Source organism: Cydia splendana, chromosome 16 (genome assembly GCF_910591565.1).
Source record: "Cydia splendana chromosome 16, ilCydSple1.2, whole genome shotgun sequence".
Taxonomy (NCBI): domain Eukaryota; kingdom Metazoa; phylum Arthropoda; class Insecta; order Lepidoptera; family Tortricidae; genus Cydia; species Cydia splendana.
The window spans coordinates 3,925,875-3,946,008 of record NC_085975.1 but is presented as its reverse complement, the minus strand read 5'-3'; the positions used below and the strand labels follow the sequence as shown (position 1 = coordinate 3,946,008).

The 20,134-nt window shown below is 40.2% G+C and overlaps 2 protein-coding genes across 2 annotated transcripts; one reads left to right on the top strand and one right to left on the bottom strand.

Annotated features, from left to right (window-relative positions):
* Positions 1-511: 511 nt before the first annotated feature.
* On the bottom strand, positions 512-17,335 carry LOC134798078 (dystrophin). Its single transcript, XM_063770414.1, has 11 exons — positions 17,006-17,335; positions 16,687-16,823; positions 15,748-15,949; positions 14,507-14,738; positions 10,946-11,104; positions 8,195-8,326; positions 7,211-7,458; positions 6,256-6,379; positions 5,175-5,454; positions 1,987-2,175; positions 512-633 (listed from the first exon to the last, which is right to left on the bottom strand). Exons 1-11 carry the CDS (start codon positions 17,062-17,064, stop codon positions 512-514), a joined length of 1,884 nt encoding a protein of 627 aa, XP_063626484.1. The 5' UTR covers positions 17,065-17,335.
* Positions 17,336-17,962: 627 nt separating this feature from the next.
* LOC134797995 (inactive selenide, water dikinase-like protein) lies at positions 17,963-19,837 on the top strand. The gene has a single exon (XM_063770330.1). The coding sequence runs from the start codon at positions 18,239-18,241 to the stop codon at positions 19,445-19,447; it is 1,209 nt and encodes a 402-aa protein (XP_063626400.1). The 5' UTR covers positions 17,963-18,238; the 3' UTR covers positions 19,448-19,837.
* Positions 19,838-20,134: the final 297 nt, after the last annotated feature.

Here is a 20,134-nt window from a genome sequence, read left to right as displayed (position 1 = left end):
GCCGCCGGTCGGACAGCTGGGTAAGACACCAAGAAAATATTAACAGCTTACAAGTGGTACGTAAAACGGGTAAAACAGCTCTACTGTTTCCCTGTACCCGATAGCTGCATCCAAAACAATAGGGGCGAAAAGTTGTCGATAATAGTCAACTTAATAGCCCATCAACGTTCAACGTGCACACTAGCGCCACTGCTAAAAAAAAGATATTTAAAAAAAGGGGGCCGTTACGTACTGTATTTTGTATTGAAGTACCTTTTGAATACATCAAACTAGGTTTTATGTTGCTGGATTCGTCGGTCTATGAATTCAAATCAAAAACGGCCGGTTTAACTTTGGTCGCATAGATTGACGAATCCAGCAACATAAAAACTAGCTTGACGTATTCAAAAGGTACTTCAATACAAAACACAGTACGTAGCGGCTCCCTTGTTTAAATACCTGTCGTTAAATTTAAATAATCACGATTATTTAGCAGTGGCGCTAGTGTGCACGTTGATGGGCTCTTAAAACGCTAAACTAACCCCTTAGTGGCATTAAGGGTAGCTCTCTGTTCCACGCCTCGGATGAGCGTTCCGAGCAAGCCTTCCATCTCGTTCGCGGTTTCCCGTAGTTGGTTGTTGTCGAACGAAGATTCTGAAATAAAAACGGCAAGGTTTAGTCTTCAATGGGCTATCGTCTTGGGTCGTCCCATTCGTTTTTCGTCAAGTTCTTAAATTAGTCCTATTCTGCTTTCGTCACGCATTCTACATTGAAAGCCACCGACGATTGTGACGAATGTAGAATGGGTGACGAAAGCAGAATAGGGCTAATTTAAGAACTTGACGAAAAACGAATGGGACGACCCAAGACGATACCTTCAATGGGAATGATGGGGTATCAGAAAACAAAGGAAATTAAACCCTATTACTTTGGAATAGAATTCAAAATAACTGTAGGAATAAATTCACTCTGGCTTATTAAAGGTTAAGTCAATATATCTTTTTGAGCAGAATTACAGTACTTACATTGAAAAATTACGATTTGTGACGTCCCACGGGTAAAGGTACCTTATGGCGGTTGGCGCTTACGCTATTATTAACGCCGCTCCAATATTATTGCGGCGCTATGGGACGTAAGCGCCAGCCGCCATAAGGTACCTTTTGCCGTGGAATGTCACATTTGAAGACTTAACTTCTTTGAAGTACATATGGTCCTATTTTCCCGCACTAGTGCGTAAAATAGCACTTTTCGTGCGTATGTCAAAAGTTTAAAGGGCCATATGTACTGTAAAACGTTGTACGATACACGTGCGAAAAAGTATTCGTAACTCGTGTCGATTTAAAACACTCCCTTCGGTAGTGTTTTAATTTATCGCAACTCGTTTCGAATTTCCTCTTTTCCGCACTTGTATCGCAAATAACTATTTCTGCCAAGTATGCAATTTTTGTGAAAACGTACATAATGGCTAATTTCAAAGGCCAGTAGAAAAAGCGCATTATGGAACGGGTGCATAATCTTTTGTCAAAAAATATTCTAACTCTATAGTCTTTTTTAAGGTTCCGTACCCAAAGGGTAAAAACGGGACCCTATTACTAACCCCCTTATTCATAAACGCACTACAAACCTTAATTAGCTAATAATTGTTTGTCCTTATCTGTCATTCTGACTTATGTATTTGTAAGAAAGGGATAAAACATAATTTAACTAAATCAGGCCCATAAAGTTTTATGAATAAGGGGGTAAGACTCTACTGTCTTTCTGCCTGTCTGTCTGTGTGTCTGTCTATTACCAGGCTGTACTCATGAACCATGATAACTAGACAGTTGAAATTTTCACAGATGATGTATTTCTGTTGCCGCTATAACAAATACTAAAAACAGAATAAAATATATATTTTAGTGGGCCTCCCATACAACAAACGTGATTAGTACGGAACACTTCGTGCGCGATTCCGACTCGCACTTGGCCGGTTTTTTAAGCTTCTTGGTTACCCATGAAAGCACTCACCATCCATAGCGAAGTTATTAGTCAATATCTGCTGCAACCGGTCCAGTACCGTGTCCAAGTCCGCGTTCAGTTCCTTCATCTTGTCGTTACTAGTCTCTACTGAGCGGATGTCGGCCGCGTACTTTTGCTCTGTCGCTGATATGGATTGGGATGTGCAGTCTGCTATTTGCTTGCTTCCGTGCTCGGTTTCTGTAATAAATAAGTTGGTTTAAATTAATTTTTTCAAGTAAGATGTGTCCCGCCGAGTTTGTTGCCGGTCCCATATTGGGATACCCTCCTCCAATTGAGGGGGGATTTAAATATTCTCGAGGCAGAGATGTAGGGTTGGCGCCGGTGTATCTTTATTTGACGTTCATAAACGCATTGTTATATGCCTATGTACGCTGCGGGCCGTCGATGGTGAATGAAAATGCGAAAAACTTATGCTGTACAGTATATAATACAATAATTACACAATCGCACGGAAAATAACAGAGAATAAATACAAATGTACACATAAAATTACAACAGATGTGACAAAATAAACATTTGTGGCTCATTGACAGAGAAAACTAACTATCTATATAAACAAAAGACGCGCGCTGGCCGCGGCATTCTTACCGGCCAGGCTGCCAGCACGCGCCCAGCAAAAAGGTTTGTACGTTCCGTCGCCTACATTCCCCACCCTTAAGTGCTAGTACAGCACTCAAAACCAAAGAGATATTACGGCAAACGGTGTGCGTTACAAATTCGCATTCTTTTCACTGGGTTAACCCTCGACATACCACCGTATGCGTCGCCGAGTACCAGAAGTCACAAGAGAGCCTTTATCACAAGGAGGTCTGTCGGGTGGAACCCGCTTCTTCTGTGGACAGTATTCAGGTGCGTCAAACTCGAGTAGTGTCGAGTACGACATGGGTAGGTCCTCTCGGCCATGCGAAGCGGTCATCACCAGTCCTGAAGCGTATGAGTAGCCGAATGTTCACAAGATGTAGCCAAACGTCCTCCTGAATGCACTGACGAATCACATTTGTGTGCGAGTTGTCCGACAGGAGAGTTTTCGTCACAATTTACAATAAGTATATTTGTCACTGGCAAATTCAGTTCGCTGGCACTACATGACTTATTATGTACACTTGAAGTTTCATTATATACACTTAACATATTTACATTAGTCACTGTAGTGTCACACATTTGTTGGCTAGTAGTACTACGGGCATCTCGAACCTACACGCTGTCCGCGTGGCTACACATCTCGGCGTGGTCGGCGAGCTCGCAGTTCACGAGCGATACCTCGGAGACAGATTCGTCGTTAATGTGAAGTGTAGCAGGCATAGCAGCCGGCGACTGATACAGTCTGGCCGTGTAATGACATTCGTGACCAAACTGTTCCTCGTCGCAGTTCGTAGAGACGGCACCCGGCGCGCTGAACGTGCTTAAGCGCGACCCATCAGCGCCGGCGGGCGAGTCGGCGGTAGTTGGCCAATATTCCACCTTCGCCGTATTAATGCAGTCGCGGTCAGAATGGTTCTCGTTGGTCTGTGTAGAGGCGGTGCCTAATATTTTACACGCGTTCAATAACGACACATCAGTGCCGGCGGCGGGAGTGACGGTGGCAGCCGCCGATTGGCGCAGCCCGACCGTTTTGTTACCAGTATCGTAGTCTGACTGCACCTCCAGTTGTTCCCGCTGCGGCTGGCTAGTAGAGCGCGCGCGTGACTTGAGTGGACTGTATTTCGCATTTAGTTCAGCTAAATCCACCTCTAGCTGTTTGTCAATTAGCGCTATTTGTATTCTTGCCTTTTCCTTAGCTGGCTCCAATTGCAGCCGTCTTCGTCTGGCTAGTACAGATGATGATTTAGAGTTACTCGAACAGTGTGGTGGTAACGGCGGCGGAGTAACGTCGCTCGCACGATGAGACGTCGGCAATCGTTCCGCCCGACCGCTAATGATAACTTCTAAAGTCATTATCTGTACCTGAGACTGCAGTGTAGACGTTAATATGCTATATACTGCACTTTATTCGTTTTTTTACGCGTAGCACATTGCGTATTCACCATAGCAGCATGCGTGGTTCCAACCCGGTTCGAAGTGACCAAATGTACGCTGCGGGCTGTCGATGGTGAATGAAAATGAGAAAAACTTATGCTGTACAGTATATAATACAATAATTACACAATCGCACGGAAAATAACAGAGAATAAATGCAAATGTACACATAAAATTACAACAGATGTGACAAAATAAACATTTGTGGCTCATTGACAGAGAAAACTATCCATATAAACAAAAGACGCGCGCTGGCCCCGTACCGGCCAGCACGCGCGCTGTAAAAAGGTTTGTACGTTCCGTCGCCTACAGCCTACTTAAATAATAAACTATCTTTATTACAAGCTTTTATTTAGTTTCACCTGACCGTTGTCTGTCGTTCTGTAATCAAATCTTGCAAGTTAAATTTGATCCACTTCCCGGTTTCCGATTGAGCTGAAATTTTGCATGCATGTATAAATCGGATGACAATGCAATATTATGGTACCATCGAGCTGATCTGATGATGGAGACAGGAGGTGGCCATAGGAACTCTGTGATGAAACAGGGCAACATAATTGTGTTAGGGGTTTTTAGAATTGTCTCGTATGTCGTAAGAAAAGTACAGTCAGCGATAAAAGCTTGTACCAAAAATGAAATTTTTGCCAAAAACTCATTTTTATCTAAGATTGATATTATAGGAAAAAAGCTTAGCAGAATATTTCTACACTAAAATTGGGAAATTGTGTTAATTGTGTTCCAACGTGTATGAACGGGACCCTATTACTCCACTGTCCGTCCGTCTGTCCATCTGTCTATCTGTGTGTCACCAGGCTGTATGTCATGAACCGTGATAGCTAGACAGTTGAAATTTTCACTGATAATGTATTTCTGTTGCCGCTATAACAATAAATACTAAAAACAGAATAAAATAAATATTTAAGTAGGGCTCCCATACAATAAACATGATTTTTTTGCCGTTTTTTGTGTAATGGTAGGGAACCCTTCGTGCGCGAGTCTGACTCGCACTTGGCCGGTTTATTATCTATCATAATTGTAATTTCTAAGAAAACAGAATGTAACAGTGGCCACAACTATTGAATACGAGCCGTCGTCGCGTCGTCTTATATATTTGTTGAGGTGGGACCCAGTAATAGCTTAAGAACTGTTTGAACTCTTACCATTATACCAATTGCTAATATCCTTCATAGAAACCGTTGATATACTGTCCGACTTATGAACCATCACCGGCTTCAGGGCATCTCCGGACACTGTCACAAGCGGCTCCTGTTTGGACATCACAGAGAAGTTCCCGGAGTCTAAACTCAGTACTCTCGGAGCCTGGGACAGCTTGGAGCGCTTGTCGCTCTGTTCTAGTGTTGGTATGGGGCTGAAGAGATCGAAGGCTTGGGGGTGTGCAGGTTCTGCTGTAGGTAGTGTTGTGTTGGATGAGAGGTTTTCCTGTAATCAAAAGAAGATTGTAAACTTCGCGAACTTAAAACAATTTTATACAAGGATCGCGCCCAGGGCCAATATATGTAAGTCGAAAAATGAGATGGGAAGACGAGTTCAGGCAGGTGGCTGGAGCCTTGTGGAGAAGACAGGCTCTGGACAGGGATGCGTGGAGGAATATGGGAGAGGCCTATGCCAAGGGCAACCAGACAAAACGTCTGCGGAGAAAGGCTAGCAGTAAGCAGTAAGTAAGTATATGTAAGTCGATTTATCTATCACTATAACTTCTCACTTAGTGCTAGTTACCATCACCGTCTGTCATCGTTAAAGTGCCCACAACATTTTATTGTATGGGAATTTTCATACTTCACTGCTGAGTGACGTTGATCAGCTGTGGTCCAACCGGCCCTTATACATTTAATCCATTCAGCGCTAATCACAACACGTTGTCGTTTTACCCCTACGAAGCATTTTCGCTACATATCGGGAAACCCATGTTCTCGGCTACGACCGTAGTTCAGTCAGCGGTTAAGATAACTCTACTAGCCCTGCGAGGCGTTGCCGCCGGCTGTGAGTGGGGTTTCGGTTGTAGGCTCTTTTGCTAAAGCAGTTCTTAACATCTGGATAGTTCAAAAATTACGATCAAATGTCAATCTAACTTAGGGTGGTATTCCACCTGTCTAATTTCTTTGTCCAATGTGTATTTTGTCTCACATTTTGCTTAATGAGAGAGTGAGAGGCAATGTCATTGGAGCAAGATATTGGACAGATGGAATACCACCCTTAGGTGACCATGTAAACTCGACTTACCTTTAGTATTTTCAGCCTGTTTATTTGCTTGGATATCTGACTCCAGTGAGCGTCCACTTTTACCCTCAGCCCCTCTTCTGGTTCTTTCGTATTTTGTAACTGATTCGACAGTTCTTCTAGAGCTCTGGAAATAGATCGAATACGGATCAATATAGAGATCGTGCGGACTATCTACAAAGTGAATCAATTTTTTTATTGGCGCAGATCATATTCGCATCCGTATCCGCGGATCTTCCGCATTATTTTCAACATAAGCATCTGCATCCGCATCCGCATAAAATCGATGCGGAGCTTATGCGGATGCGGATGTCGAACAAGTCGGTACAGGAACGTCTTAGCGGCGGCGTAAGTGCTAGATAATTTCGTCATTACCTATAAGTATAACGAAATTGTATAGATCCAGAAAAGTCGGCCAAGTTACTGTTTATTAAATAAAACGCACCTATATTCTTGCTCAAATAATAAATAATAATAAATAAATAAATATTACAGGACAATTTTACACAGATCGACCTAGTCTCACAGTAAGCTCAATAAGGCTTGTGTTGCGGGTACTAGACGATGACATATATAATACATAGGTATATATGATACTTACATATATACATAGAAAACATCCATAACTCAGGTACAAATATTTGTGATAAACACACAAATAAATGCCCTTACCAGGATTCGAACCCGGGACCTCCTGCTTCGTAAGCAGGGTCACTACCGACTAGGCTAGAAGGCCGTCAAATACTAACCGTTTCGTTATTTTTTAAATAAAAATTACTAAAAATGTTATATTTGATGTTTTTTTAAGTACCTAATTTTAACATCCGCATCCGCGGATGTGAGCCTTTAAATATCCGCATCCGCGGATGTCAAAAAATCTGCATCCGCAACATCCCTGGCGCAGATTGCCAGGAAGGACGCATTGTATAGAAACTTAATAGTAGTTAATAGAACTTACTTATTCTGTGTTTCCAACTGCACTATAATATCCTGCAGCATGCTCGCCGGGTTATTATTCACGTGTCCCGACGCCTTGCCAACAGTCGACGTGAACATAGCCGGCCTCTCTTTCTTAACTATCTCCTTCTCTTTCGACATGCTAGTCGCTTTCTTTGTGGTCTTCTTCTTGGCCTTCTTTCTAGTTTTGGTGCAGAAGAAGAAACGTCTCATGGTTTTGATGAAGCTTAGACATTCTTGTGGTTTAGTCTGAAATTAAAATGAATCCTAAGCTACAACTATGTCACTTTTTCGTAGCAAATTGTTATGTTAAGAAAATCATTATATTCATATTAAATACTTATTGAAATGGTAGTGACAGTACTTAAAAAGGATTATAAGAATATTTAAAGCATCCTGGCTATACAATTCTAAAAATGAAACCGGAATTCGACACTATATGTAGACGAAACCTATGCTGGCTGTCGCCATGTGTAAAAAACTTTGATCGCCAACTCCATTATCAACCTCTCCTTTTCATATTATATGTTGTATGAAAGAGACACCTGTTTCCCGTCTAGTTTGTTAACAAGCTCCAACTTATAGTAAGTACTGTCTGTCTACTATAGTTTGTTTTTTAGCATTAGAAAAAAGGTAAACAATCTTGACGTGTATTTTTATTGATAAACACTTTTTAAAAATAAGTCACGGCAAATATGTAACAATTATGAATCATATAAGATTATTTACATTATTTTGCTTTCATAAGTAATTAGTTACTGATTTTTAAAAAGCATTTTTCTATCCAAAGACACGTCAAGATCGCGGTATCGTCTTGGGTCGTCACATTCGTTTTTCGTCAAGTTCTTAAATTAGTCCTATTCTGCTTTCGTCACTCATTCTACATTGAAAGCCACCGACGATTGTGACGAATGTAGAATGAGTGACGAAAAAAACGAACTATACTCCCATATATTATGTGTGAATGGCGGCCGTAGTTGCTTACCTCTCCATCAATAATTTCGTGAACTAAATGAGTATTCTTGTGCCCGCTGACTGTCGTCAAGTCTTTGTCATACAAGTAGCACTTTTCGCAGAAGTATGTATCGCAGCATTTTGAGCATTTGAATTTTAGAACCTGTAAAGTAGGAATGAATAAGAGTATAAATCCTATTAAAACTCAAAAATGCGCGTTTTCCCAGAGATAAGACTTAGCTAGATCGATTTATCGCTCCCGAAAACCCCCATATAGCAAATTTCATCGAAATCGTTAGAGTCGCTTCCGAGATCCCCGAAATATATATATAAACTAGCTGTGCGCGCGGCTCCGCCCGCGTGGAATTCGGTCTGTGTCAGTAAGCGGCTAATTTCTAATCCTAATTTCTCTCCCTCTCCCCTGGAGGCGGAACTTGAAGTAAAGTTGACAAATGGATATGCTGGAGGACTGTAGTCCAGATAAAATATTTTACAATTAGGTACCACTTAATAAAACTACACTCCAAAATGTATATCAGACGATACAGTAAGGTATACGCGCGCGAGCGAAAGCTAAGCGGCCTGCCTGGCTAGAGCGCCACCCACTCACCGTGGTCTTCTTCAGACTCCCGAGGAAGACCACGTGCCCCTTGTAACCTCAATGCGTTGCGAGACTTTCGCGAATGATTCGATTTTTTTCGGGAAGGCATGGTAATGCGTATAAAATGCGAGTCCCAAATCGTTAGACTCCGCAAACGACCATTGCCGGAGTAAGATATTTTGATGCCCTAAGCATTTCTAGACCATGGTGCCCCCTCTCCCTAGGGTCATCGAGATTACATTGTTTTTTTTTAGTTGAGTGACGTTCATTGGCCCATTACAGCTGAGAATGGAAATCAGTCACATAATTTTATCACGTAAATTGACAGTGCTGCAGCAGTAACGTTGCAACAGAGTAATGCTGCTGCAGTCGCCATATCTTAGAAAGTAATTGAAAACGCGAGCGAAGCGAGCGCGAAAATTTTTCGATATAAAAACGCAATTTGATAGACAGTTGTACATTTCTACTTTTAGTATGGAAATCAGTCATATCATTTTATTACGACAATTGACAGTGCTGCAGCAGTAACATTCCAACAGAGCAATGCTACTGCAGTCGCCACGCCAAAACGCGAGCGAAGCGAGCGCGAAAATTTTTCGTTATAAAAACGCAATTTGATAGACAGTTGTACATTTGTAGGGACTGCGTCCTACATTCGCCCAAGCTTAGATGATATTAAACAAATAATTAAATAAATAAAATTTTAGCTTTTCCCGTTATACGCAATGTGCATAGCACACGTAACGGTAACTTTATTTTATGAATTTTATGATGGCTAGCCGTTAGGGATAAGCTTGTAAAAGTATTGTATTTCCTTAAAATGTATTTCCTTTGCTTTGCCGGCACTGACTCTTTGTTTATCCATCTTTGTTTTATTTCTTTGTCGGTGTCCGAATAGCTATTGTTAACTTACGTAATAAACTAATTTGTACCCAGCGTGAGAAATGCTAGGATCAGGCATGTGCAAAACCGTTATCGGTCCTGTACCGCTATTCCGATGAGCCTGTTGCTTACCTGCAAAGTTATGGTCATCAGGATCGCGGGGAGTCAGAATCAGTTCTGAGTTAGACGTCAACTCGACAAGTTATCTTGATGATGGAGAAAATTTATAATTTTAAATAATTATGCAATTATACGCGTGTTTATATGTGTGTTTATTTTACCACTACGTAACTATGTAAACTCATTTTTAGTTTTCTTGATTACTTAATGATTACTCAGTTCCCCAAAAGATGGCACTGTGCAATGAGGGGCAATTAATTTACTGTCGTTTAATTTTGTCGTATTATTAATTTATTAAATCAACATAATTATTCAATTATTTTTGTTGATATCCGTAGCCCCTCTTCTAAACTTAGAGTTAAATTGGCAAAATCTTTCCTCGGTGGCTTATTCATGTCACAACATATTCAATTCAACGCCATCTGTTAGTTTACCAGGGTACTCAATAGTGGTAGCACATATTTGAAAAAAGTTTGCCCCTCCTTCCTAAGTAGCGCCATAAGATTCAGGGGCAAACTTAAGTAAATCGAGTGTTGTGGCTACCCCCCCTTTTAGGGGTTGAATTTTTATAGCCTATAACCTGGCCGGGAATTTTCTTGACAGATTAGTGAAGTTTTCATCAAAATCCGTTCAGCCGTTTTCACGTGATGCGCGTTCAAATAAACAGACAAACAGATAAACAGATAAACAGACAAACAGACAAAAATTCTAAAAACTTTTGGAACGTGTTCTGTTATCGATTCTAAGTATCCCCAGCCAACTTTTTTTCAAATATCTTCCATGTACAGACTTTCGACCGTCTTCAGCTTTATTATATGTATAGATAGATAGATAGATAAACAAGAATTACTCGTTTAAAGGTATTAGATAGTATGATGCTAAAAAGTGCTGGAAACCTAATCGGAAGATCATCTTATGAGTCATGATCAAAGGAGTGTACCTGGGTCGATCAACTATTTCTTGTTGTTATTCTGTCCCATCAGCCAGGAGACAATAATAGCATAGTTTCTTAGAAGAGCTGCTGTACCATGTTGTACAAACGTGCTTAGTAGATGTCCTATTATGGAAAGGCCTTATAACTACCAAAAAATTCAAGTTTGATTCATATAAACACGAAATAACTAGTATTTTAAGAGGAGACCGTAACCGTGGCAACTGGTGACAAGTAGATTCACCCACCTGTATGAGTGGTTCCCGACACTTGGCACAAGCAGCGCTGACGCAGGAGCTGTTCCTGCTGGCGCGCACCCGGGCGCTCGCGGCCAGCCAGCCGGCGCGCGCGCAGCCCGCGCCCCACGCCGCCACCGCCCGCGCCGGCGCGCCCAGCATGCCGGCGCTCTGCGGACAAACAGGTGGTTGTCAACTTGTCAACATATTTATTGGAATAACAATCTGAGTAAGACACTTGAAACTTTCACGATTTTTACACAAACTTGTAATGTAATATGTAATAATCCTTTTCTCAAACATGCAATGAAATGTCGTCACTCCGGGCGTTATATCAGGCTTCGAAGTATCACGTTTAGGGCGGAGCAACTCCAGAGAACTGTAAAGGAATTTCATACAAAATTTAAGGCCTAGGCCGGGAAGTAATTTTTTTTTTAATTTCCATTTCACAGATATGTGTGACACACCATCGTGGCATTCAGCCATTAAAGTAATAACACACTTTCGCACCGCTTTAAAAAAAAAACTATAGGCAGTTTATGGTTTATGGTACGGTTTCTTTTTTTTTAAATCTTTATAATGCTGTATCTCCTAAACCGTACGTCGTAGCGCAAAAATAATCAAATTTTCGTTCCCCTTTAGGAAACCTCTTAATAACATTAAAAAAAACACAAGAAAAGAAAAAAAAGCAAAAAAATGTTTTATAGGACTGTATCTCCTAAACCATGCGTCGTAGCGCAAAAATAATAAAATGTTCGTTCCTCTGTAAGAAACCCTTAATTAATATTAAAAAAAAAAACAAAAAAGAAAAAAAAAAACAAAAAAAACTTTATAATGCTGTATCTCCTAAACCGTACGTCGTAGCGCAAAAATAATCAAATTTTCGTTCCCCTTTAAAAGCCTTTTAATAACATTTAAAAAAACACAAGAAAAGAAAAAAAAGCAAAAAAAATATTTTAGGGCTGTATCTCCTAAACCATGCGTCGTAGCGCAAAAATAATAAAATGTTCGTTCCTCTGTAAGAAACCCCTAATTAATATTTAAAAAAAAACTAAAAAAAAAAGATAAAAAAAATAAAAATACTTTAAAATGCTCTTAAACCGTGCGTCGTAGCGCAAAAATAATAAAATTTTCGTTCCCCTTATGAACCCCCACGCACTGAATAACATTAGGACATGAAACAATCATCATCATCAATTTTTATTATTATTTCATTGCATGTTTAAGAAAAGCACTATACATACCTCGGCGTGAAAAGGGGTTGTCGGCCTCATAACTATCCGGCCTCACTACGTTCGGCCGTCTATATGCATTCGGCCGGCAACCCCTTACTTCCCAGCCTCTGTAGTAATGTACTATTTCTCAAAAATGGACGGCAAAGTCGACTTTGACGTCTAAAAAATAGGTCGCGAAGCGCGTAGTTTATGGTCAGTCAAAAATTAAAAAGTTAAAAACATTGCAATCTCGATTTTGGGACTGCAATGTTGAATACAAATTCCATTATTTGTCGAGTTCCAAACTTTTTAAAAGTTGAAATGGCCATATCAAATGAAGGCACAGGCCCATTAAACAGCCAAACAGATGATTAGTACCGCGACTATTTAGCTGTCTCAAATAGGTTGGCGTATTTTCGGCAGTAAAATACACTTCTATTTTTTTATTAAAAAAATAAAAAGGCGGCAAAGCTAATTTTTTCCATTGTTTCTACTTTTTTCTGTGAAAATATATACGTAAGAACGTTGCTTCTGTAAAATATTTCTAAAATATGTATATTTCTCGCACCATTTTTGAGAAAAGCACTATATATGACTCGGCTGGAAGGCTACTTGCTGGCTTCGGATTCAATTAAACGGACTCCCAAGTAGGGATTGCAATCCGGTCCGGCGGATCCGGTAATCCGGCCGGATCCGGCACTTTTTAGGAGCTACCGGATCCGGTTGAAATCACCGGATCCGGACCGGATCCGGGAAAATAGAAAAAAAGACCACATGCAGCACCCACTGCGCGTTATAGGTGAGATAAACGCGACGGATAGAAGAAAGAAGTTAAACAGAATAAAGAACGAATGAAAAAATCCAAATTTAGTAAAATAAGAAGATATTTAATATGACGATGATTGAGAACAGAAGAGGATTTCCTCTTCTTTCATGTTGGTGGCACGAATCGGCACGATACGGCGATTACTTAAATAATTAGAAGTAAAAATTTAAGGATGGAGATGCCATGGAAGGCATTTGTAACGACCGGTCTGGCCTAGTGAGTAGTGACCGAATCAGTGACCCTGCCTATGAAGCCGATGGTCCTGGGTTTGAATACCGGTAAGGGCATTTATATGTGTGATGATCACAGATATTTGTTCCTGAGTTATGGGTGTTTTCTACGTATATAAGCATGTATTTATCAATATACTATACGTATATATATCGTCGCCTAGTAGTACTACCTACCTAGAGCTAGCTAGTACCCATATTACAAGCTTTGCTTGGTTTGGGGCTACGAGTAAGTCGATCTGTATAAAATTGTCCCCAAATATTTATTCATGAATTATTTATTTATTTGTGATTTAGGCTATAAAACTATTTTCACGGGTAAAAAATGAAAGCAAGATAATATTGGAGCGCATTTCATACAATTTTGGTTAAAAGTAAAATATCTTGTTACTAGAATGGATGTCAGCGTTACAAATAATTCCATCAAAGAACAGCAGTTACGAAAACTTGTCCTTTCGAGAGGTTTCATTTCCCATAATTATCCCATTAACAGGCTTTGGAATCTAATCAAATTTATAATTTTATTGTAAACGTATAAACTTGAGCAGAATGTGAATGATTAAATATAATAAAATTAATTAATTAATGACTTAGATTTCTAATTATATTTTTAAATTGAGATTGACTATGTGACACTTTTTAATACTTAGTTTTATTTTATTGTTAAAAAGTTATTTCTTATTAACTTCAAATTGTTGTTTTATGAATACATTTGTAAAAATACCCTTTGTTTCTCATATAACGCTTAAAACTTGAAAAATATGTCATTTAATTAACTTTAATATCCTTATACCTAACCGGATCCGTTCCGGCCGGATCCGGCCGGATTTAGGCCAAAATCCGGCCGGATCCGGCCGGATTGAAAATCAATCCGGTTTGCAATCCCTACTCCCAAGGTCGTCCGTTTAATACGAATCCTCAGCCTGCAAGTAGCTACTTCCGAGCCTCGACAATAATGTACTATTCTTTTTCTACAGTTCTTGCGTATTTTTATTTTATTTTTCCTGTCTGTGTGCCATTTATTGGCAAAATGCCTCCTCCGACCTTCTCCATTCCTCTCTATCCTTGGCAACTCTCGTCCATGTGCTTCCTGCTGTGGCTTTGATGTCGTGCACCCATCTTCTAAATGGTCTACCTCTTTTTCTTTTCTTATGGCCTGTGAACCAGTCATTATCGATTTCGACCATTTTTCTTTGCCTCTAATTGTATGTCCTGACCAAGTTCCAAACAGAACTTAATATCATCTAGATCGCTTTAAAATTACCTTTTGTCTTTTGTTTTGCCATTTACTTGTAACACATACCTTATCAAAGCAACTGTCGATGTCGCTCTGTATCTGTTCGCACGGATCGCCCAATAACTCTGGCAGGGCGGCTACATTCGACAACAGCGCCGCCAGCCGCCGCGGCGACACGCAGCCGTTGTGGTCCGCGCAGCAGTTGGCTAGGGCTGCCCATTTGTCTGACACCGACTCCTCACTTAGGATGACAAGCAACGTCTTAGCGGCTAGCACTCTGATTGGCTCTTTTCTGTCTCTGAAAGAATTCAAAATAAAAAATATGTGAGTTGCATGTTTACATGTGATTAGACCAAAAAACAAACATAGGTTATGGCTAAGGTTCTGAGGAGTCCTGTAAGAAGATTGCATGTGGTCTTGGAACGACTTAATTTTTGTATAATTTTACGGTTTAGACTCACTTGTTTTAAGTCACTCGCGCGACATGTTCCATAAAATTAATAAAATTATTCAATGTTAGTAATGCGTATGTTATGTATGTCTCACAACAGTTTAAATTCGATTAAACTACTTAATATTAGATTGATTTTTCCTTTTATAATTTTCTTACTACATTTCAATGAGACTATTTATACTTTACTAGTTACCTTTACTTAGTACATTCCAATTTAACGCAACTCATGAGGACAAAGCGGACGAAGTTTCAAAAATCCCTTTAAAATAAAGAAAGGATTAGTCTTTATTTTGCTTCATCAATACTTTCAATAAAATTATATTTTTACAAACAAAACTTGGAATGATCACTAGTATTGGTACATTCCATGAAATTGTCTACCGTTTGTCCTGTACAAACGCGAATTTTCTGAAGATTTGCAGGTATAAGAGTTTCCTTTTCTAATGACAAATGGTCAAAAATATGCACAGAAAAATAATCGCTTGCTTTAAATGCCGAAAAAAAAGTCGCGTTTGTATGGGACAGCCCCGTCCTATTACGGAAAAGTATTCGTAATTTAATTTATCAATATAGGGACATTAGGAACTCCCTACCTGTCAATAAATTATGCTCCATACATCTGAGGTCTACATATATGTATTACTAATCAGCAACCGAAGCAAACAGCAACAGAGGAGACCTCGAACAAGATGGGAGGATGAACTCAAAGTCACAGTGGGCACAAGAGTGGCCCACAACAGACCCCATTGGCAAGAGCTGGAGGAGGCCTTTGCCAAGCGGCACACTAGAGCTAAGAGACATACTCCAACTCAGAATAAAAGGGCTTAATGGATAGATAGAATCAGCAACTCACTTGTCATACACATTCAGCAGCAGATTGATCAACAAGTCCACCGCCAAGTCAACGTCCCCTGTGAACAGGCCTTCCTTCTCCGCAGCAAAGTATATGTCGGCCAGCACAGCCTCCAGTTCCCCTGTGTCCAGTGATAAGCTGGTCTCTGATAGGCTTAGCTGGTGGCGAGCGAACACTCCGGAACTGATGCGTAGGGCTGGAACTATGAATTTTAAAGTTAGACCATGTTTACACAGAGGTCAATGTTGACTGGGTTCACATGATGATACATCCATATCTTTGTGTATTCCCAAGATGATAGGCGCTCAATTTCTATCTAATAAACATATGTTAGTTAGTTAGTTATACTGGGCATTTTCCGCAAATCGACAATCATTGTGCCTATTTTGCGTGAAAACAGAGGTAGCACTACTCTAGTGACCCCAGCTCCTCCATGAAACCTAGCAGTGTCATCAGTTTGCTAACTGCCTCCTTTAGTGTGCACGGAGTCCCTAGGTATTGGTTCCTGTATACTTCTACCTGTTTACAGTGTAGGAGGATATGGTTTGCTGTTTCTTCTTCTTCCATGCACGCTCTGCACATGGGGCTGTTTGTTTAGTGTGTTATGTCCTGTGATTTACAATTCTTTGTGGCAACTATGCCAAGTGGACGGAAATAGGCACTGGACGGTGAACTGACGCAATGACTCTGTATATAGTAACAGTCCTATAACAGTTAAAAGCAAAGTAAACTCAAATAGGTACCTCAGCTTGGGGTGGTATTCCATCTGTCCAGTATTTAGGTCCAAAGTCATTGCGTCTCACTCTCTCATTAAACAAAATGTGAAACAAAATACACATTGGACAAAGAAATTGGACAGGTGGAATATCACCCTTAGGTGTTTATCAGTTCAATGTTCTACATTCAAGATGTATGTAAATGAAATAGGTACTAACTAACCTCTAAGCTGTCTCTGCAGGGCAAACATCTTGAAGGCGATACGATACGCGCTGTATTTAATCCCGTTGTACTCTTCCAGAGATTCCATGATCTTGCAGAACTCTGGATGGTCATTTTGCTGTCTTCCAGTTGATTCACTGTAAACGAGAGTTGACATTACTTCCGCATTCTTGTGCTGGTTTACTTAACACGAATCAATGACTGACCACAATTGAGTTATATTGTTAAATATAATGCAAGTATCGAAATAAAACTTGAAATATTCTAGTAAGCCGTAGAATTTAGGATAAATTCGTTTGATTTACAGCCGGATACTTACTCGATATAACACGGGTAGCCCGCTTCATTTTCTATCTTTCTAAACCCGCTTAGAGCCATTGTGTATTATGATTGTTATGGATGTTCATAATTCAGCTAAATAAATATAATATAGCCATTGTCAAAATATTCACTGTCCAAAATATTGCCGACGAAATCAAACCGCCAGCATTTATTCAAAACTTTCCGAAAACTTAATTTTGACTGAATTTAAACCAATGAAAATGGCTTTAGTATCAAAATCACAGAGACGCTCCTATCACAGTAGCACCTAAATTCCAATTTTTTAATACTTTCTCGTGATTGGCAGAAAAAACAAAATGCCAAGTAAAAGCATGTTGTCACGTTAAAAAAAATTGTAAATCAAAATGTAAACGGAACTATTAGGCGTAATAAACCATGTTAGACAACTAACGAAAACTATCCAGAATATTTTATTGGATTATTAAATAATCAAAGAAAAAAATAGATTATAATACGTATTTTTCTAAGTTTTGTAATTTTTATTATATATCTGTTTAATGTTTCTTCAGGAGTAAAACCATAAAAAAGCGGGAATATCAAAGCATAAGCAACGCCGCAAAAATCACTTGTCTTGTTAACCCTTGGGACGCCTAGTGCCATATCCGTACCAGTCCTGTCAACTGCCGGAGGGTCTTCAATTTTTGTACCCGTCAACTGCCTAGTCCCAGATCTGTACAAAGTGTCTCAACTGCCTTGTGCCTTATCAGTCACCAAATTTATTGTATTATATTTTTACAATTTTGAGATCTAAACACTTACAAATAGAGTTTTATATCATTTGCACAATAGCACTTTTTTTTTATCGCGGCAGTTGACGGGTACAAAAATTGAAGACCCTCCGGCAGTTGAGGGGGATGGGACGGATCCGGCACTAGGCATCTGACGGGTACAAGTACGTTTGTCGGTTCGGCGTTCCAGGGGTTAAACCGGGATGAAACACCGGAATCTTGGCTTTATTCAGTACGTTTTCTTTGTCAAAAACATCGGCAACAAACTTAGCGACCAATCACAATCAAGCTATCTTTGTTTACGTGACCGATCGACCAATAGGAGGGGCTTTTACGAAATACATTCCGGCCCCCATTTTCTTCTCGTAAAAGGAGACGCCATTTTGCAAGCGTCAGTGAACGGCGTGTTGGGTCGGGTTTCCGAACTATTGTGGTACTAATAGATCCACGCAAATATTGTTATTGGTTTGTTTTAGTGTAATATGTCGTATCAATCTAGTGTAGCGCAAGATTCATTAGCTGCGGCTCAACTCGAAATGGCCGGTAACCCCAATTCTTTAGCTTTGCGTCGGCCATTCGACCCGGTGGCTCATGATTTGGAGGCGAGTTTCCGATTGACTCGATTTGCGGATCTTAAGGGAAGAAGCTGTAAAGTACCCCAAGATGTATTGGGAAAACTTGTGGAGTCTCTTCAGCAAGACTATTCGCAGCAGGAGCAGGATCAGTTTATGCATGTGGCGATTCCGCGCATCGGCATCGGCTTGGATTGCTCGGTGACGCCGCTGAGGCACGGCGGGCTTTGTTTGGTGCAAACTACTGACTTTTTTTACCCTCTCGTCGACGATCCCTACATGATGGGTAAAATCGCGTGTGCCAATGTTCTAAGCGATCTCTACGCAATGGGTGTGACTGAATGTGACAATATGCTAATGCTTCTCGGCGTCTCTACTAAAATGACTGAAAAAGAGCGCGACGTCGTGATTCCGCTCATCATGAGAGGTTTCAAGGATTCGGCTCTGGAAGCCGGCACCTCTGTGACTGGAGGCCAAACTGTTATCAACCCCTGGTGCACCATTGGGGGGGTAGCCACCACTATTTGCCAGCCTAACGAATACATTGTACCCGACAACGCCGTCATGGGCGACGTGTTGGTGCTCACTAAGCCTCTGGGCACCCAAGTTGCAGTAAATGCCCACCAGTGGCTCGACCAGCCTGAACGTTGGAATAGAATTAAGCTGGTTGTATCGGAAGAGGATGTTCGTAAAGCTTACCATCGAGCGATGGACTCCATGAGCCGGCTGAACCGCATTGCAGCTAGGTTGATGCATAAATACAATGCTCATGGCTCCACTGATGTTACTGGCTTTGGTCTGCTCGGCCATGCACAAAATTTGGCATCTCACCAGAAGAATGAAGTTTCTTTCGTTATTCACAATCTGCCCGTTATCGCCAAGATGGCAGCCGTGGCAAAGGCTTGCGGAAACATGTTCCAGCTGCTCCAAGGACATGCCCCGGAAACTTCTGGAGGACTGCTGATCTGTCTGCCCCGTGAACAAGCTGCTGCATACTGCAAAGATATTGAAAAGCAGGAAGGCTACCAAGCTTGGATTATTGGAATTGTTGAGAAGGGCAACCGCACGGCCCGCATCATTGACAAGCCCCGAGTCATTGAAGTACCTGCCAAGGATTAAACATGACATTCATTGGAGATATCTCAACTTTAATATATCTATTTGACTTTCTGAGGCCTAGTCAGAAACTTTATTAATAAACAATTGATTTATTGTACACTAGGTCTCAGCATTTTTGTTTTAAGTTACTTTTTCTCTTTTGCTGATGTTAGTTAACAGACAGCCAGTCAAGATTTTATTTGTGAGAATCAATATAAGAAAGCTTTTAGACTTGATCTAGTTAGTATTTGGTGTTTATAATTTAAGTAAGATTTATCACTATTAAAATTAAGAGAACAATTCCATTAGGTACCCATTAACATCTAACATTTGTTTGCAGCTTGTCAATGAGAACGTTTCTGCAAATTGTGAGATAAGTATAATTATTAGAATAAAGTTATTTTTCAGTCAGGCTGTTGTTTCATTTCTTACCCATACCTAGATGGTAAATTTAGATAACCATTCAGACACAGACTAGGTATACATTATAATTTTGTTTAGCTACTGTAAATTTACCCAACTACCTATTGTCCAAAACACGTTCAAAAGCTCCCAACTATGGTCTAAAACTAACTCGAATATCTTTGTTTTGTTGCCCTGGAATATCTTTTGAATGTCACAATTCTGAGCCAGAATATATCTTTATAAAAGGTAGAATAAATCATCCACACACAAAAAAAATGTATTATAATACTAAATTACATATTG

Excerpts from the sequence above, each read along its gene's own strand:
- LOC134797995 (XM_063770330.1), top strand. The coding sequence starts at position 18,239 with ATGTCGTATCAATCTAGTGTAGCGCAAGATTCATTAGCTGCGGCTCAA.
- LOC134798078 (XM_063770414.1), bottom strand. The coding sequence starts at position 17,064 with ATGGCTCTAAGCGGGTTTAGAAAGATAGAAAATGAAGCGGGCTACCCG. Across the intron at positions 14,739-15,747 it reads CTGCTGAATGTGTATGACAA|AGACAGAAAAGAGCCAATCA; the intron begins GTGAGTTGCTGA and ends GAATTCTTTCAG. Across the intron at positions 634-1,986 it reads TAATAACTTCGCTATGGATG|AATCTTCGTTCGACAACAAC; the intron begins GTGAGTGCTTTC and ends TTTTTATTTCAG.